At 41.3% G+C, this 18,487-nt stretch overlaps 1 protein-coding gene across 1 annotated transcript in view; it reads left to right on the top strand.

The window, feature by feature from the left end:
• Window positions 1-1,509: 1,509 nt before the first annotated feature.
• Window positions 1,510-18,487, top strand: part of plcb4b (phospholipase C, beta 4b) — a gene marked incomplete at its 5' end in the record, with an annotated part of 30,928 nt that continues 13,950 nt past the window's right edge. Inside the window, 20 exons of the mRNA XM_008304385.1 lie at window positions 1,510-1,589; window positions 1,736-1,789; window positions 1,885-1,966; window positions 3,767-3,867; window positions 4,328-4,385; window positions 8,383-8,491; window positions 9,414-9,624; window positions 11,180-11,273; window positions 11,422-11,501; window positions 11,602-11,686; window positions 11,774-11,864; window positions 11,950-12,045; window positions 12,241-12,389; window positions 12,753-12,848; window positions 13,559-13,709; window positions 14,398-14,482; window positions 15,038-15,162; window positions 16,041-16,092; window positions 16,580-16,682; window positions 17,368-17,532. Of these exons, the coding sequence (XP_008302607.1) occupies window positions 1,510-1,589; window positions 1,736-1,789; window positions 1,885-1,966; window positions 3,767-3,867; window positions 4,328-4,385; window positions 8,383-8,491; window positions 9,414-9,624; window positions 11,180-11,273; window positions 11,422-11,501; window positions 11,602-11,686; window positions 11,774-11,864; window positions 11,950-12,045; window positions 12,241-12,389; window positions 12,753-12,848; window positions 13,559-13,709; window positions 14,398-14,482; window positions 15,038-15,162; window positions 16,041-16,092; window positions 16,580-16,682; window positions 17,368-17,532 (2,067 nt within the window). The remainder of the gene's footprint in view (window positions 1,590-1,735; window positions 1,790-1,884; window positions 1,967-3,766; window positions 3,868-4,327; window positions 4,386-8,382; window positions 8,492-9,413; window positions 9,625-11,179; window positions 11,274-11,421; window positions 11,502-11,601; window positions 11,687-11,773; window positions 11,865-11,949; window positions 12,046-12,240; window positions 12,390-12,752; window positions 12,849-13,558; window positions 13,710-14,397; window positions 14,483-15,037; window positions 15,163-16,040; window positions 16,093-16,579; window positions 16,683-17,367; window positions 17,533-18,487) is intronic.

Below are 18,487 nucleotides of genomic sequence, written 5' to 3'. Positions count from 1 at the left end.
AAAACAAATGAAAAATGTAAATGGTAAAATATCTGTAGTAGGTAGAGCCCACATGCTTTTTCTCGTCCTGATAATCCTTGTGAGTTAAAATGTCATTTCTTCATTTTTCCATGGTTCTAGCTTTGTTATGCTGCACGAATGACATTTTTGAGTGTTCTTACCTTCTAGTCATGGTTGTTCTGTTTCCATAGACGTGTAGGACTTTATATTGCGGTAAAAACTGAGCCCACAGTGAGTAAAAATGTGACAGGAGCAAAAAAGAAACACTGCCTGGAGTTCAGAGGCTTAATGAACAAGGCCAGAAAAGAAAGACTTTTCACTTAATCTGTCAGGTAGTGTTTTGTAGCTTTGCTGTAGAAACTGATCGTGCCACCTGCTGAAGCCTCTTACTATTTAATAAGACGGAGTTACTGGTGTGTCTGACCACCCATGACGGGTCGGACGAAACAAGCGCACCTCCCTGCTTTTTAACTGCCAACTGTTGCAGTCGTGTTGATGAACTCTGCAGCAAGTTGTGGAAAAGTGTCTGCTGGTTGGCGTCTGGTTTAGGTAGCCACCTGAGGCTTATGCTAAGCTAAGCTAGGATGTACAAATGCAGGTTGGGAGCTGAGTGTCTGTCAGCAGAAAGCAGCTGATGCATCTGACGACATTAAAGTGTGTCAGTAAATATGAACACATATCAAAGGTTGCAGTAAATACAGAAAGACTGATAAAGTTGCTGCGATAATATTTGTGGGCATCAGTTGGAGCAGAGCAGCAGGATTAATTACGGTGAACAAGTTGCTCCATCGTGTCGATCGGATATGAAGAATATTCTGATATCAAACTGCTGTGAAGAGATTAATAACGTTAAAGACTGCAGCTTGTTCACTGCGTTCAAAACTTCTGATTTTGTTGAGTCAATTGTTGAATAGAAATCGAAATAGAAGTCTTTATTTTTTTGCTCTCACTTATAATTCACTAACCTGATGTTTACTTTGTGTTCTTTAAAGTCCTCATGGAACTGAACTGATTTTATTAAAGTGTCAGAGGTTACAGATGATCACCATATGGAAAAAAAACATCTACTGTATTCATTCTATTCATTATCTGATTATTGATTTAAATGTGGATGACTATCTGTTAAATTTGGACCCTCATTCAAAGTTGTTCAGATTCTCGTCCTCCACGTTTCTGTCGATGCGTCAGGCAGCGTATTCATGCCACTTACAAGGCCGCCTCCAGCTATTTGTTTATTGTCGCTGCCTGCAGCCTTGCAGCGGCTCACTGTGTTTGTTTGTTTGTTTGTTATGTCATATGCTTTCATGTGTTCTGTCAACACGCTCGTCCACGTGTGTGAATTAAGAGGCGATTCATTCACTCGTGTTTATTTCCCCGAAGACAAGCACTCTGAAACACAATGCAGACTGGACCCACGTTTCCCTGCTGCGTATGTTGGTCAGTGGTTTTAGGGAACAGGAATGTGTGTGTGTGTGTGTGTCCTGAATATCTGTGCTTGTTTGTTTGCAGAAGTGGATCGAGGGTTTGAGGTCAGTGATTCACAACTTTAAGGCCAACAACGTCTGTCCAATGACATGCCTGAAGAAACAGTGAGTAGATTTCCCAGCACGCTCCCTGCTTGCTGTAATTACCTGCTTCATACACCTTCTATACAGCTTATAAGTTCAAAAACATAATTTTAGGTTGTTTTGTTGTCTTTGATCTTTCTCTAATCTGAGTTTTCTTCCTTGTTCAGTTGGATGAGAATGTGTTTCCTGACCAATGTAAATGGAAAGATTCCTGTCAGAGGGTGAGCGTTGCCTTTTCTTCCTGCTTTCATTCATTTCACAGCACTCTGATTAGCTCCTCTTCACCTTCCTTTGTTTCTCTCTTTCTCATTTACAGCATTACACGAACATTTGCATCAGGGAAGACGGAGAAGGGGATCTTTCAGGCTCTGAAGGATCTGGGACTTCCTAGTGGAAAGGTCAGATACAGTCTGATGCATCTGTTCAATCTGTAAAAGTCAATTAAATGTTAGCCGAGGAGGGGAGTCTTTATCAGCTGAGTTCTGACTTGCTGTTTAATCACTGGAAAAATCTGCCTGTTGAAGTCTTGCATAAGAAAATTTAATGGAGACAACAAAATTAAAGTAAAACTTCTCCAATTTGAAGTTTGTACACTTGTTTGGAGTGGCTTTTTGACTTTTTTTAAAAAAAGAAAAAAAAAAAATTATGTAAGCAGAGATTTTTGTGACGTTTAACTCACGACTAGTTTCATTGTGTTCGTCTCCAAACAACATGAAACATGCTGATGCCAGATGACCTGAAAGAATAAGAACAAATCACCCACCACAAGCAATTCCTGGAGAATTCTCTACATTTTTCTCTCATAGATGGAGAAAGTTTTGTTTGTTCCTTCTAATTTTATTTATTTTTTGGTAAGAGTACATTTGTTTCTGGCTCTTTCTAGTCTGTATATTACAGCCATTCATAGCATAGTGAATACCACCACCTTTGTGTGTTAGCATGCAGCCTAATTTATTCCCTCTAAAACTGGGGGAAAAAAAAAAAAAACGGAAACTAGCTTAATATAAACTACATTTTTTGCAACATTTCAAAAGTTTGCTTCGAATTCACTCAACAGTTACATGAAAACACAGCTTCAATCAGTCATAGACATGATACCTAACACAGCTGGTTCCTGAGGTCATTAGATAGTGATTATATATGTCAACAGGAAATCCAAAGTGTGCCATCTTTTCGAGGATGAACCCAAGAAGGGGGCATCCAAACTCAGGGATTCAGCCAGAGAGGTTGTCCGGCTCTAAACAACCCTCTCAGGTTTTCTGTCGTCGTGTAGAATTCAGCAGCTTCGACCAAAACATGAACTCAGTGCACCAAAAAATAGACGTAACTCCAGTTTCTGTAGGAAAAAGGACAGTAAAGGGTTTGTTTTCTTAGCGTGTATGGTGAAGTTTACATTGTTGATGGAGACGTTACAGAGGAGAGAGGACAGAAAAATGATGCTTGCAGTTAGAACACACAACATACACAAAATTTCAGGCCGCCCTAAAAAGCCCTTTAACTTCCTGCAGTGGAAAACGGCTTGTAGTTTCTGGGATAACGTCCTGAAGTGCAGCTGCCTGTGTTGACCTGAGGTGAACTACGTGATGAGGCTTATTAGCAAGATGTCTGACAGTCTGCTTGCTGTTTTTCTTTTTTCTTTTTTTCTGACACATTCAGAATCATTATCACTTCTGCTGATATCGCTGAGGCTCACTTTGAGCGTAAACTTGTAGCATTTAGATTTCAAAGCCTCATTATGAGCCGTGGTTTTGTATTTCTCGGTTATGTAGCGCAGTGTTAACAGTGTCGTGGTCCTTATTACTTTCTCTCTCAGCCCTGGAGCTAAAATCATTTTCTGATGCCCCCACAATATGTATTTACATAATTAAGTCAGTGTTATAAATACATATACATATAACTACTTGATGAATAAGAAAGTACGTACTGTTTCATGCAGCATAACTGGGACAAACTACTTTGCCTTAAACTTGAGCAGCCTGTAATGCAAAATCAGCTTTCACCTGTTTGTGGCTTAAACTGGTTTATACACTGTGATGTAACTGCACAAAGGATTGTGGGTCAGAAAAGCCAGATGTGGGAGAACATCTGGGTATTTTTTTGCACACTACATTTGATACTCTATGTGTATTGTGACTTACTAAATCTTTTTCTGTTAGTGAGGATAAGTAAACAACTTTCTTTTTTTCCCTCATCCACAGAATGATGAGATCGAACATTCAGATTTCACCTTCGACATTTTCTACGCGCTCACACAGAAGATCTGCCCTCGCACGGACATAGAGGAGCTCTTCAAGAAAATGTGAGTTTCCTGTTTTTTTGTTTTGTTTTTTTCCAAACCTGCCTGCGTTCTTCTCTACACGATGATCCCCATGTTTGCTGATTGTGCACCTCAGAAATAGTGATAAATCTTAACAGCAGTACCCCGGCGTTGAACTGTACCTGTGTAGCTAAACACAACTGTTGAGATATTCCCCGATGAGCGACGAGCTGCTGCATCGTGTTGGAAATAATCAGGACAAAATGTTTCTGCGCCTGCTGCACTAACTACGTCTGGACGGCCTAACCTGCTTCCACAGTTCGACATTAATTACGTTCAACCTAATGACAACATTGAAAATAGAGTGATGATTAACATGTGAAAAGTTGAGGACTGCTTGTCTAATTTTAACTGTGTGTGAATGACTGTGAGAGTTTTTCTATTTTAAGAAGCGTAACGTCTTGTTGTTTTGTTTTTTTTTTCCTAATTAATTCCTTTGCAGCAATGGGAACAAAACTGATTATTTAACTGTAGACCAGTTAGTCAGCTTTCTGAATGAAGTAAGCTCTTTACATTAACTTCTCTGTGTATTTGGCTTGAGCCTGCTCTGCTACCTGCCCCCTCCCCCTCTTTGCTTTACTGCCCTCCTGCCCCTGGTAGAAAGTTGCCCCTCCGACCCTCATTGAAGCTCCACCAGTGAGGCTGCGGGGGCAACTTCCACCTGCCTCCCCTCCTGTTCTGCATGTCCGACCCTCATCCCATTTCCTCACGTCCCGTCTGCCCTCTCCTTGTGTCTGATTGGTGTTGCCATAGCAACCTGAGAGTATTTTTTTTTTCCCTCCTCCATCCCGTTGCTTCCTGGTTGGTTCCGCCTCGTTTCCTGCTGCGTCTCTGTCGTTTGTGGCCGTGGTTTCGCCGTGTTGTCCTACCTGCCTCGTCACGTGTGCCGCCGCTTCACGCCTCCAATCAGATTAATTCCTCCACCTGTGCTTGGCGAGTGGGCAGCGCCTCTGCAGTGATGCTGTTGTTTTGTTCCAACGCACGACTTCCTTTGCTTTTGAAGCGGCGTTTAAACGCTGCACCTGTTAGTGTGATTCACAGTTGCTGTGACCTACATGCTCTCTGTTGAAGGCCACGATAATACTGAAAACAGATCCACTGACTTAAGAAAACAAGTTAGGAACGAAATGAAGGCTTTAAATATCTTCTGCCTAAATATATATACATCATTTATATATAACACCTTTAAGGGGAGACACTGCAGATGAAATGCTTAACTAATAAATATCAACATAAAACCCTTCCAGTTGATTACTTCCATCAAGACAATTGTTTAGGTTCTCTTCAGGTTTTCTTAAATTTTATGTTTAAATATTCACATTTTAGATCTAAAATAGGGACGCAATTAATGATTGTTTTCACTGTTTATTAATTATAGGGTGAATCGGACGTATAGATGCGGAAATAAGCAAAAAACATACACGGAAATGTTTGATTTCTGGGTAAAATCAGGAACAGCAGCGCTCTAGAATCCTACTTGTTCTCTACTGAACGCGTTTCAGTGACTAAAGAAAAGACTCACTGATGCACACAAGGGACAAACTGATAAAAACCATCACTAGCAGCACCCACAGTGAACATGTGAACGATGTGACAAACAGTTTAAGCTGCAGTTGCATCAACAAAGTTTTCTATGGGACATGTAAAGAAGGTTTTCTCTTCTTGTTTATTTTTACATTTTTGTACCAAGTATATTTTTTTACAACTTGTTTTTTTAGAATGCATTTTGTTTACTTTGTACATTTTTTACACTCTTACACTTTTCCTGCAGATCAAATATCTGTTTGACCTTCAGAAACCTTCAGTCCTGTTGAAATTAGAGCCACGTTTTGGTACAACGTCAGCAACCAGCAGTCAGAATGTGCTGCAGTCGTAGTGAACTCAGCAGAACCAGACACGTGCAGAAATCTGTTTTCTTTTGATTATTTGACTTTTAGTTGTTTATGGACAATAGTAGAGGGGGAGAAGATAGGGGGAGAGAGGGGTGAAAGGGAGAGAAGATGAAGGAGAGAGGAGTAATCGAGATTGAAGATGAGGGAGAGAAAGAGGGAGAAGATGGAGAGAGGAGAAGAAAGGGGTGAAAGGAGAAAAAGGGGGTGAGAGGAGTGAAAGGGGGAGAAGGGAAGAGAGAAAGGAGGGTTACAGAAGGAGGACAGGTGAGTCTCAGAGCAGGTGGAGATGGAGAACAGGAACTTCCTCCTAGCTGGTCTGATGACTGTCAACCAGCTTTTCTTCTTTGTTCTGCTCCAAACTTCCAGTTCGGATGTTGAGCTGATAAATGTCCACCTCCTCTGAGGCCTCCTCCTGTTGCTGTCATCGCCCAAATCCTCCTCTGGGTGTTGCGTTGCCTCGTTGGGACATCGAACAGTCAGAAATCATAGACAGGGTTGATGGTTGATACTGTTGCTGATGCTGAACTCAACCTGAGCAGAGCTGTGAGGTTCTTGGAATGACTTCTTCCTCTTGGTGTCCTGTTTTATAGCCGCAGAGGCTTCACATGACGTCATCAAGTGACATCATAATGAGAACCCTAATTGTTCTCTGCTCAAAGCATTTCAAATGGTGGAACCCTTGTTGCTAGGCAACTTCATGAGAGGCTCATTCAGAGCGTCACATGGTGTCTGTGGTGGCTAAACGTCCACAGCAGATCAAACCGTGTAAAAGCAACACTTTAAGGGTTAAACTTTCTGGTGTGTTTGGTCTCATTCAGAATCAGTGTTGAATTAACTCTTAATACAGTAAAACATTCACCAACGCTGTAAAGTGTCATTTGAAGCTACCAGCAAGTTCATTAACTCTGTTCATTTTGTATGAACATGCGTTGATCTTTTACTCTTCTGATTCAGCATTGAGTCACATCTAAATGTTTGGTGATGCTGTGTTGAGTCATTAGAAGTTAACGCTGGAAAAAAAAAAGACAATAGTTAGTGTTACACACCAGTGTGTCACAGATTGACTCTTCTGATGAAGTCAAATTCTAACAGCCACTCATAATACATACTGTCACTGAAATTTAACAGAAAAAAAAACATATACATTCGTGGCGGTAGTTTTACATTTTGCAGGGTAAACGTTTGGTCTATAAAAATATATTCAGTTTACTGTCATAGAGGAGGAAAGAAACCAGAAAATACTCAAGTTTAAGAAGCTGGAATCAGAATTTAGACTGTTTTTTATGCTCAAAGTGACCAATATAAATTAATAGCTGACAACTAAACCAACAACAAATTGCTTTAAGTCGCAGACATTATTAGAACAGAAACCTGAACATTAGATAAAGCCAGGTTCTAATTATTGTTGTTTTGTTGATAGTTTTGTACATATTTCTTTTATTTATTTATTTATTTTTTGATCTGACCTTTATTTTGCCAGGTAGAAATGTTTGAGAACCAGTTCTCATCTTATCACTCCATATTCAGAAAATAGTGTCAACAGTCCAAAAAAATAAATCAATTTTCACCAAGTTTTTAGGAATACAGCGTTCCATAAATCCAGTTATGAATGATCTATGAACAAACTTCTCTGTAAAATCCTTGAGAATAGAAATGAAAACATTGCACCTGGAAAGTTCCATGTTTAGGGTTAGATTTCTAAAATTTCTAGATATCACCATTAAACTTCCCCCGTCGATTACTTACAGTAAGAGAATAGTTTTTTGAATTTGTGTCTAAATATGCAAATGAGGCATTCTGCATCCTGCCACGATAAAATTAAAGCCTAAAGACTAGTTCAAGTCAGTTTAAAAAGTTTGGGGTTAAAGGTTTCACTGAGGAGATTCTATTTCTTTTTATGACTCCATAAATCAGAAAATGCTGTCAACAACCAGGGAGGAAAAAATCCAATTTCTCTCTTTTTTTGATGGATAAAATGTTCGATAAATCAGGTTATGGATGATTTATGAGCAAACCTTTTTGTAAAAAAAAAAAGCAAACTCCAGAATATAGATTGGAATAAAACTGGAAAGTTTGGTGGATCTAACTTTTACTGAAGTGAAGATTTCTGACTCAGCGTTTAAAGAAAGACTGAGAACAGTAAACACGTCAACATGAAGCGTCTCCAGTCAATTGGTTTCAGTTACTTTTTATAATGTTATGTTTAAATATGATCTCATTAAGGATGCACACATTTGCATTGGTTTCTAATAGATAATGTGTAGTAGGACTAGAAAAAGAAAAACACCTACATGTGCATTTTGGATGTTTTCTTTGATTTACTTTGAATGAAGACGTGTTGTGGAATCTCAAAACTCATCAGTGCGCAAAGAAACAGCGTTTTTGTCTGCAGTGTCTCACCTTAAACGGTAAAAAGCATCAAAACAGAGTTAAACATCTGCCAGCAGACATTACAGATGATCAGAGGTCAGAACCACGTTACGCATTAATTCGTCCCCTGTCCTGTGTGTCGCTGTCAGACCCGTTTGTTTCCGGTTCGTGTTCTGAATCAGCCGCAGACCCCTTTGTGGTCGGATCACTGAGTGTTTTGCGTGTCGCTCCACAGAACCAGCGCGACCCGAGACTGAACGAGATTCTGTTTCCGTTCTACGACCCAAAGAGAGCCATGCAGATCATCGAGAAGTACGAGAGAGACGATGGCCTCAAGAAGAAAGGTAAAAAACAAAAACAAAAGAAAATGCCCAGAAATGTGTGGAGGGACGCAGGATGTTTAAGGCTCTGCTGCCATCTGTCTGTGAAACCGTGAAGCTGCAGCGTCACACCACATTGGTTTTCTGTTGAAATAAGCTTTTATTGAAGCTTCTGTCGTATTTTTATTTTTCTTGCCATCATGACAAATTGACCAACGGTTGTCCAGACAGTGCTGCTCATTACTAAACCCACATACATCACTTTGCAGTAACAGGCCTTTTTGATGCAGCCTCACAGTGATGCTCAATAATAAATGAGCCGAAACCTGCACATGCTGCATTATCGCTTTAAATTATAGCTTCATTAATTATGAATACTTTTTAAAGACTAATGCTGAGTTGACTGGACATTACAGATTATTAAAGCGTATAAACACGTTAGCAAACACAGCGTCGACTTCATTTAATGACAACAGTCCAGTTTAATAGCCAGCGTTTTATATTCAAGTTTGATTTTAATTCATACATACAAATAATTTGGTTCTAGTTGCTTCAGTGTTTTAATACTGCAGCTGAAACAAATGCATTGATATATTTATGTATATATTAGTTGTCAAATATTAAATCAGTCGTCCACTACTTTGGAAAATAATCACTTGGAGTCATTTTTAAAGAACAAAAATCCAAACTCTTTTAATTTTTGCTCATTAAGTTTAAATATTTTCTGGTTTCTTTCCTCCTTTGTGACAGAAAACTGAATATATTTGGCTTGTGGACAAACACTGATTGATACTTTTCACCACTTTCTGATATTTTAGAGACCAAACTAGTAATTGATCAATCGATTAAACATTCATCAACAGACTGATCAACAATGGAAATAATCTTTAAATGCAGCCCTATTTAATACCACTTTCTGGGCTCTGGATAAAATTCATACTTCCAGGTCACATGTCCAGTGATGGATTCTGCCGGTACCTGATGTCAGACGAAAACGCTCCGGTGTTCCTGGACCGGCTGGAGCTGTACCAGGAAATGGACCAGCCTCTGGCCCACTACTTCATCAGCTCCTCCCACAACACCTACCTGACCGGCCGACAGTTCGGAGGGAAGTCCTCGGTGGAGATGTACCGGCAGGTGCTGCTGTCCGGGTGCAGGTACGCAGGAGTGTTGATGTCTGCTGAAGGGGCAACACACCAGACTTTAAACATAAGTATAGGAACTGCTCTCTGTAACATATAACAAGCCATAAATCACAGTTACACTTTGTTTCACAGAAGCTTTGTCTTTGCACAAATGAGATAAAATGTTATTAATCCTGAATACAATTCTTTTGGCAGATATTGATCAGAAAACAAATTACAGTTGAGAAACAAAGTTTGCGTAGACTTTTAACGGTCATGTCTCGCGGCAGTCTTGCGTTTCCAATGACAGCTCTGAATGATCTGTGCTGGAACGACTGAAGCACGCTCGTCTCTTGCACAAAAAACTGGTTCTGTCAAAGATTTATTATGTGTCTTCTGGAAATATGACTTCATCTGCTGCGTCAGAGACATACTAGGGGTGGGACTTTAACACATTACTTACGATTAATTAATTACAACAAAAATAACGCGTTAAAAAATATTTGTCACTATCCAGGACTGCTAGCGCTAACAGCTCCGGCGGTTTCTGTGCTCGATGCAACATGTGGTACAGTCAGCTCGATGTGCTTCGGTGGGATGCATATTCTTTTTTGCACAAGTTGCACAAAACCACGCTCTTATCAAGGCTTCCATCAGGCAGTTTTTTAAAATGAAACTTGCCCTCAATCAGTCCAAGCAATGCACTCTCATTGGATTCCTCCATGTTTGTTGTCGTTAGCGTAGCGCTGATGCATCTTGTGCACCATGTGATTGGTGGACCATGAAATCGGGCTCTGACAAACGTTCTGTGTACCTGGAAGCAAAATGCAATTAAATGCGTTAATTTTTTTAACGCATTATTTTTGTTGTAATTAATTAATTGTAATTAACGCTTTAAAGTATATTAGGGGTTGAACTTAAACGCGTTACTTTTTTGTTAACTAACGCGTTAAAGTCCCACCCCTGAAATATACATACAGAAGTTCTGATATTTGGGTAAATGTCTCTAGATTTTCACCACAGTTAGCTGCTTTTGGTAGCTTCAGGTTGTATCTTTGACCCTCCTCTTAACAGAATTAGTGCAGTTTAACTACATTTGTTGGCTTTCTGACAGATTTGTTTCTTCATCACAGTCAGCAGGTTCCTGATATTGTTTAAGTCAGGACCTCGGGGAGACTAGTCCAAAAAAAGCCTGAATTCAAGCCTCATTTAGACATTTCTTCACCAGTTTTGATGTGTGTTTGGCCTTTTGACAAAGGTGCATGGGTTTCATAGAGTCCAGTCCATCATAGAAAATTCAGTTATAGGAGTCACTGGAAACACAAGACTGTCACGATGGTCTGTGTAAGTGTATACGTTAGTTCACAAGTGTACACCACATGAGAAATACAGCTCCTGGTATAACAATGATATGTGGATAAGCTGAAGCTCAGTTTAGTTTCCCAGACATGGATGAAGCCTCTCTCTCTGTAAAAATTCTAAGGAAGATCTTAATTGAACCTTTCTTTTAATCTAGGACACGGCGGAATTCGTGTGTGGTTGTGTTTCATGTTAAGGGTCCATCAGTGAGATTTCTGTCTTCCATCAGGTGCGTGGAGCTCGACTGCTGGGACGGTAAAGGAGAGGACCAGGAGCCCATCATCACTCACGGAAAGGCCATGTGCACAGACATCCTGTTCAAGGTGAACACACGCAGCAGCACGACAGTACATCCAGTCTGTCTCACCTGTCTGAATGTTACTTCATAATGTACGCTGCCCCCGTGTGTTGAGACTAGGGTACTGCATCTATCATGGCTTCCCAATTCTTCTTCTTCTTCTCTTATCACAGGATGTTATTCAGGCCATCAAGGAGACGGCATTCGTCACATCAGAGTACCCCGTTATTTTGTCTTTTGAAAATCATTGCAGGTAGATGTGCAGTTTAAAAACAACTTTATCTTATTTGTAGGATGGTTTTGTTCATATCCAGACACAATACATGAGTGTTTTTTTGTGTGTGTTTTACTAGTAAACCACAGCAGTACAAAATGGCCAAGTACTGCGAGGAGATCTTCGGCGACTTCCTCCTCAAACAGCCTCTAGACAACTTTCCTGTAAGTTTTCTCTTTCTGAAGCAGTTCTTTTCTTACAGCTGGATACAGTCAGACACATTTACATGTCTGATTATTTTCTGTCTACAGATTGAATCCGCGCGCCCCTTACCTTCTCCCAACGACCTCAAACGGAAAATCCTCATCAAAAACAAGCGCTTGAAACCCGAAGTCGAACAGAGTCAGTACTGAACCTCATATTCTCAAACATAATATGAGTAGAAACCATTTTGTGTTTAACTTTTGCGTGCGTCTGTGCATCACAGAGCAGCTCGAGGCCTTTAAGAAACACATGGAGGCGGGAGAGACCAACACCACCGCCATCATCATGGGAGAGGAGAACGAAGACGAAACAGAGAACGGTAAACTCTATGTGTTCACGTGACAATTGGTGAATTTTAAGTTTCTCACATATTTGTAGAAGTTAAAATTGCCACCAAATATGACCAAAAAAGGTTGTTAAGCTTGTTCGAATTCACCAAATAGCAGTACGAATCTTCACATCTGCAGAAGACCTGTGTGCTTCAGTGTTTTTTTTCATCCATCTGTACCTGCAGGAGAAAAAGAGGCAGAGGAGAAGGATTTGAATTCAGAGGCACCGAGCAGTCTGTCAGAAGCAACCAGTGAGAAAGAAGCCAACAGCGTCTCTCAGAGTAACGCCGTGAGCTCAAGGAAAGAAGACGAACGCAGCAACAGCATCAAGAAGGTGAGCTGGGTTTTTGTTGCAGCATTTGCTAAATGAAGGTGATGTTACAAGACAATCGCACTGATGTGATGTTCACCTGCATCGCCTAAATCAAACACGGCATTTGTTAAATAGTTGTCTGAGAATAATGCTCAAATCAGTTTATTAAAACAAATGCATCAGGAGACATGAAGACATGCAGCCACTGAGCTCACATATGACTTCTGGTGTAGATGGATGATTGTAAATCTAAGGTGTGTTTGTTTTTTAGCAGAGGTAAAATTCTGATTTCTATGGCGTCAACAAGTTAGAACAGTATCTTTTTATGTCAAACACTTTATTAACTAAATATACTCAATGTGTTTTTATCTGTTTGTGTTTCAGGTACCCGATGACGAAGCGACAGAGATTTCTGAAGCCACCGAAGCAACAGATGCCACAGACATCTCTGAAGCATCTGACCAAGACAACAACAAGAAGGCAAGTACACGTCTGCCTGCTTTCTCTGGTGTCGACTAAATAACTCAAAAAATACTTCTCTTAGATTAGTTGTGTTTTTATACAAGCAACATACATGTCTCTGCCATGAATAGGCGCTTACAGTTTGGTTAGAGGACTTCCTGTTCTTATACAAGTGCCGTCATAACACCAGCATGAAAAGTCCATTCAGTACAGCTCCATTTCTTTACTACAGATTGATGCCGTCTGTGGATCTATGACAGATAAATCCATCCCTCGTCCATCTATCGTGGATGGAAAAATCAATACATGGATCCACAGATGTGTGTGGATAGTATCTGTCTTTCTATCCACGATCAATGGCAGATGAACAGATGTGTGGACATCAGTCTGTCTTTCCATCTATATCATGGATTGATTGATGCTGATAGATTCTAGATCCACGTGTCTGAAAATAAATTGACAAGAGACTGTGTCCAACACTGACAAATTTATTTTTGTCAACATGGTAGGAAGCACACATGAAAATCCTGAATTGAAAACATACTCACAAGCCTAAAAACCACTGTTTAGGAGCCACGAGTCCGTCTGAGCTCAGTCTGGTTAGATGGACGCCTCGTTCTGTCAGAGGGAGAGAAAAAAAAAAAAGGCGAGAATGAACTGCTGTGATTTTAGTTTTGTTGTAACAGTGAGTTGTAGGACTCATTTAAATGTGTTTGTGTGCTGTGCAGGGCGGAGACGTGGCCGAGGCAGAAGACTCTGAGGAGGCTCTCATAGCTCAGTACACCTACGTAGGAGCCACCACCAACATCCACCCGTATCTCTCAGCTATGGTCAACTATGCACAGCCCGTCAAGTTCCAGAGTTTCGACGTGGCAGAAGGTGTATTTATATTTAAAATAGTTAAAAGGAAAAATGTTGTGGCCGACAAACATGTGCAACTTGTAAAATTCATCTGAACACCCCTCAAGTCAAAACAACTTTGAAAGTCGGTGAAAATGTAGGAACATGACGTACTGAGCTGATGTCGTAGAAACAGAACCATGAGGGACAAAAGTAGATGGAAGTGCCACATGTTTAGAACATTTCATTGGCAATATGGTATTAGGTTGTAACTGTTTGCTGCTTGCTGTCCTAGATTAGTTTGAAACTTATTTACTAGCTGTAATGATGCCGTATTGGCGAGCCTTTACCACCATTAACACCTTGATTCATGTGAGTTGGGGTGATAATAAATCGAAGAAGCCACTTCATACAGCTACAACATCTTTAAAGGAAGTCCAGCTGCCTTCTTCCGGAGCAGTTAAGTTACTGTGAGGGAACAAAAAAGTAGTCCTCAAAAAAACTTCTCACCTTGACCTTCAGGCGTCTCAGTAACAGACAGCTATCAACGTGGTATTTAAACAGTCTGAGCAGTAAAATATAAACCATCTATTAGAAGTTATAGCATCCCTGTTTTTTTCAAATTGTGACTTTATAGGACATAAAAACACACAAGTGTGAAATACGACCATCTGAGGAGCGTGTAAATGCAGAATTAATCTTCTTTTCTGTCTCTCCCGACCTTCAGAGAGGAATATCCACCACAACATGTCGTCTTTTAACGAGTCCGTGGGCCTGGGTTACCTGAAGACGAATGCCATCGAGTTTGTCAAGTATCCTTTGAACTGCTATGAAGTCAGAGCTGCACTGGATTTATCTGAGAAACAGGAACAGAAGTGACACCAGTGTAAGAAAAACAGCTTAAAGTTGCCAGAGGGTGACCAAATGAAAAGATCTTAACGTTACTGTGCTGCAACACTATAAATTTAACTTCAAGTGAAACACCTTGAATGCTTCGTCATGATCGTCACCGCTGAGTTCCACTGGTCTTCGCGGTCGCATCCACTCTGCACATCTGAGTTGTAACTTAACAGATCGAGGTCACCCAAATGAGGGCTGAACGGCGGGTCAGAGCTGATGTTTTTCAGCCATATTTGTTTCCACTCTGCTGTCGGAAAATAACTGGAGGCCTCTGGAGCCTCGTGTGCTTTCAGCTTGGCCCGACGCTCGCATCCACCCTGCCTCTCTCTCCGATGGCTTGACCCAAGCTGTTGACACTAAAAATAGTCCGACGGTCTGTTTGATGCACACACATGTGCTGGAACACACACATGCTCTCTCTTTTTTTCTTTTTCTGAATAAAACTAATTTTCCTGAGCGTCACGCAGCTACAACAAGCGTCAGATGAGCCGTATCTACCCCAAAGGAGGCCGAGTGGACTCCAGTAATTACATGCCTCAGATCTTCTGGAACGCAGGCTGCCAGATGGTCTCGCTCAACTTCCAGACCCCAGGTACCGCAGCACGAACACGGGACCTCTGACCTCACACATACATGCTGCAAACACACATGCAGCCGTCTGATCTCAGAGGCAAACCCCTGACCTCACATAATCGCACATCATCGCTGACAGCGTCTTCTGCACGCGCTCAGCGGTTCAACGCGGAGCCACTAATCAACAACGTTCGCAACCAACTCGCAAATACACACAAACCAGGAATACCAAGGAGACGCTGTGACTTGATGAAGAGCCAAGTTGGAATAAAAATATCACTTCTAACAGTCGGCTCACCCAAACTTAGTCCCAGTACCGAGCCATTAGAGCTGCAGCAATTAATGGATCAGTTGTCAACGATAAAATCTGCTGCCGAGTGTTTTCATAAGAGATTCATCAATTTGAGTAAAGGAAAAAAAGTCTAAATTCTCTACTATGTGCACAAACTTTCACACCAGATGAGACTGAATACAAATGTGTCTCTGTAAGTAGTTTGCATTCATGTTTCAGCATCAGGCTGCACACACACTCACCTCAGTTTTCCACATTTTCAAACACGCACCTATACGGTGAGTGATGCCTGTTGCAGAACAGCTGCTGCTGCTTCATGTCCAGAGGCGAAACAGGCCGGACCATATGGCCGGCTGAGAGAGGAACATGTGCAGAGCTGCAGGCGTGAGGAGTTCACACGAGAGGTGGAGCTTCTGGGGCATGAATGGTTTGAGGGGAGGAAAACAGAGATGTGGGGGGAAAATGGAAAAACCATCACCGTGTCTGTCGGACAAGAAAAGAAATCTACAAAACGTCTGAAAATGAATCTTTTCTAAGTGTTTGTGTGAACTGTTGTGATGTGGTTGCTAAGCTCCTCCCTCTTTCTCTCTCCTGCCGTCCAACAGATCTGGCCATGCAGCTGAACCAGGGAAAGTTTGAGTACAACGGCTCCTGCGGGTGAGAGCAGCTCCTCTCTCCTGTCCTTCGCTAATTCCTCGCCGTCCTGTACCTCCCTTCTCCGCCCCTCTCTGAAGCTCATCAATTATAGCTTGTCACATCTCATTAGCGGTTGCCAGAAGCGACCGTAGCCGCTATCTGCCCCGAGAGCCAATGAGCGCCGTGGAGAAGGAAGCTCCTCGTCTCTCTGCAGTCATCTATCTCTTCCTCTCTCCATCATTGTCTCCGTCCCCTGGCTCTAATACTGTCCCCGAGGGCACAGATTTTACTGCTAATGCTGGAAATCATCTCATATGTGGAGGGATCAGGGCTTTTGCAGACAACCATCATTACTAATGTTGCTCTGGCGGCGCCCTGGTTCACTCACACAGAGGAGCTTTTTACGCTACATTCTTTATTCCCAGTAGAGAGATTAGCAAATAATGTCCCACATTTGCACTCTGTGTGTACATTTTGCTCATGTTTGCATCTTGTGCATGTGTGCCAGGTACCTGCTGAAGCCCGACTTCATGCGGCGGTCGGACAGGATGTTCGATCCTTTCTCAGAGACGCCGGTGGATGGCGTCATCGCAGCAACCTGCAGCGTACAGGTAACACCTGAAAAACACTTCAACCCAATAAATACAAGCAAACTACCAGCATTTTAGCATGAAGCTAATCCATTCTGGTGAATATAACGTCATGTTTTAGGCAGTTATCTCAAAGCAGGATATGTTTTACTCAAACAGCAGCAAGTAAAAATTTAATTTCAAGACAACAATCATCAGTTTTGTCAGTCCAGCTTTGAGCAACAAACACCTTCACACCATTTTCTGATATTTTCAATCGCAGCAGTACTAAAAACAAGATCCATTTGGACTCTTGGATGAAAAGTAGGGCTGCAAGTAAATAGTTTTAGTGTTCATTAATCTATTCATGTTTAGTCTGTAAAATGTCAGAAAACAGGGAAAAATGTTTCTTAAAGCCCAACATTTTGTCCACAACCCAAAAAACAGTAATTTACTGTCATAGAAGAGGAAGGAAAACCAGAAAATATTTACATTTGAACTGATTAATCAATTATAAAAACAGTTGGAGATTAATTTAATAGTTGGCAACTAATTGACTCAAACTACAGCTCTACATCGTCTGACATCCTTAACTTCAGTTTTGAGTCCTTAAGTGATGAAGATCCTTAATATACAGACTTCAGTACTTCTTTTATCTTTATTATTTTGCTGTGAAATCTGCAGCTTGGTAAAGCATCCATAATGTTACTCCTCTGGTTCACTTCAGGTGTTCTCGGGACAGTTTCTGTCTGATAAGAAGATCGGCACCTACGTGGAGGTGGACATGTACGGGCTGCCGACAGACACCATCAGGAAGGAGTTTCGCACACGTATGGTGATGAACAACGGCCTGAACCCCGCCTACAATGAAGAGCCCTTCGTTTTCAGAAAGGTAGCTGGAAGAGAAAGAATCAGCGGTCAATAAAACATGCTGCATGTAGCCACATCCTGTCTGCCAGAGGAGGATCTAAAAGTCATGATTTGAGTTGAAAGTCAGGTGGCAAGAGGAGCGACTCGTTCTCTCCTTAGAGAAGGAACTGGGGATGAAGAGAAAGAGAATATATACTGCATAGATAGTATTGTGTATAAAGTAGATGCACTATGAATAGATGTAGTATGACACAGATCATTTGTAGATATGATAGAGGTATAGTAATAGGGCACAGAATCCAAAGGTGACAAGTAGTGGAAGTATACATGTCTGAAAATTCAAGATTCATCATTCAGGTTGAAATGCATTCATTGTAATTAACTGGAGTATTGTACAACATTCTGCTGTTTAGTTTAGAATGATCTCAGAAGTTCTGTGGATGTTCAGTACAAATTTTGACCCAATCCAGTGAAAAAAATAAGCGATTGGTGAGGCTTAGAGGGAAAGAGAAATTATTTCAAATCTCGAAAAGAATCTAAAATCAGACAAAACAAACTGCTGGAGTGATCTGGGAGAAAGTGGGATGAAATCTAGAAATCTACAGTAGACTAAGAAAGAAAGAAAGAAAGAAAGAAAGGAGGGAACTACTGAAAGAAGAGAGAAACAAAAGAACAGAGACAGAGGAAAGAAATAAAGGGAGGATGAAAGAGATGGGCGATAGGGAGCCAAAGAACAGGAGAACCGAGTGTGTAATAGTGCTGCTCTCAGCAGAATAGGAAGTCTCTCAGCCATGACTGTGACTCCAGCTTCCTAACACACACCATCAATCACAGCCTGCCGCAGTGCTGCTCTGCTCACACACAAACCTACACTGTGCTATCAAACAGGGGCATCACGAGCAGAGCTGCTGCTAACGCTCACATTACACACAAATGCCCTCAAACACCAGCACAGAGCACCGTGTGGCATGTACAGT

The sequence above is a fragment of the Stegastes partitus genome, unplaced genomic scaffold, assembly GCF_000690725.1.
Source record: "Stegastes partitus isolate 25-593 unplaced genomic scaffold, Stegastes_partitus-1.0.2 Scaffold2206, whole genome shotgun sequence".
Lineage (NCBI taxonomy): Eukaryota > Metazoa > Chordata > Actinopteri > Pomacentridae > Stegastes > Stegastes partitus.
Note: the sequence above shows the minus strand (reverse complement) of the source record. Positions and strands in the feature narration are given on the sequence as shown.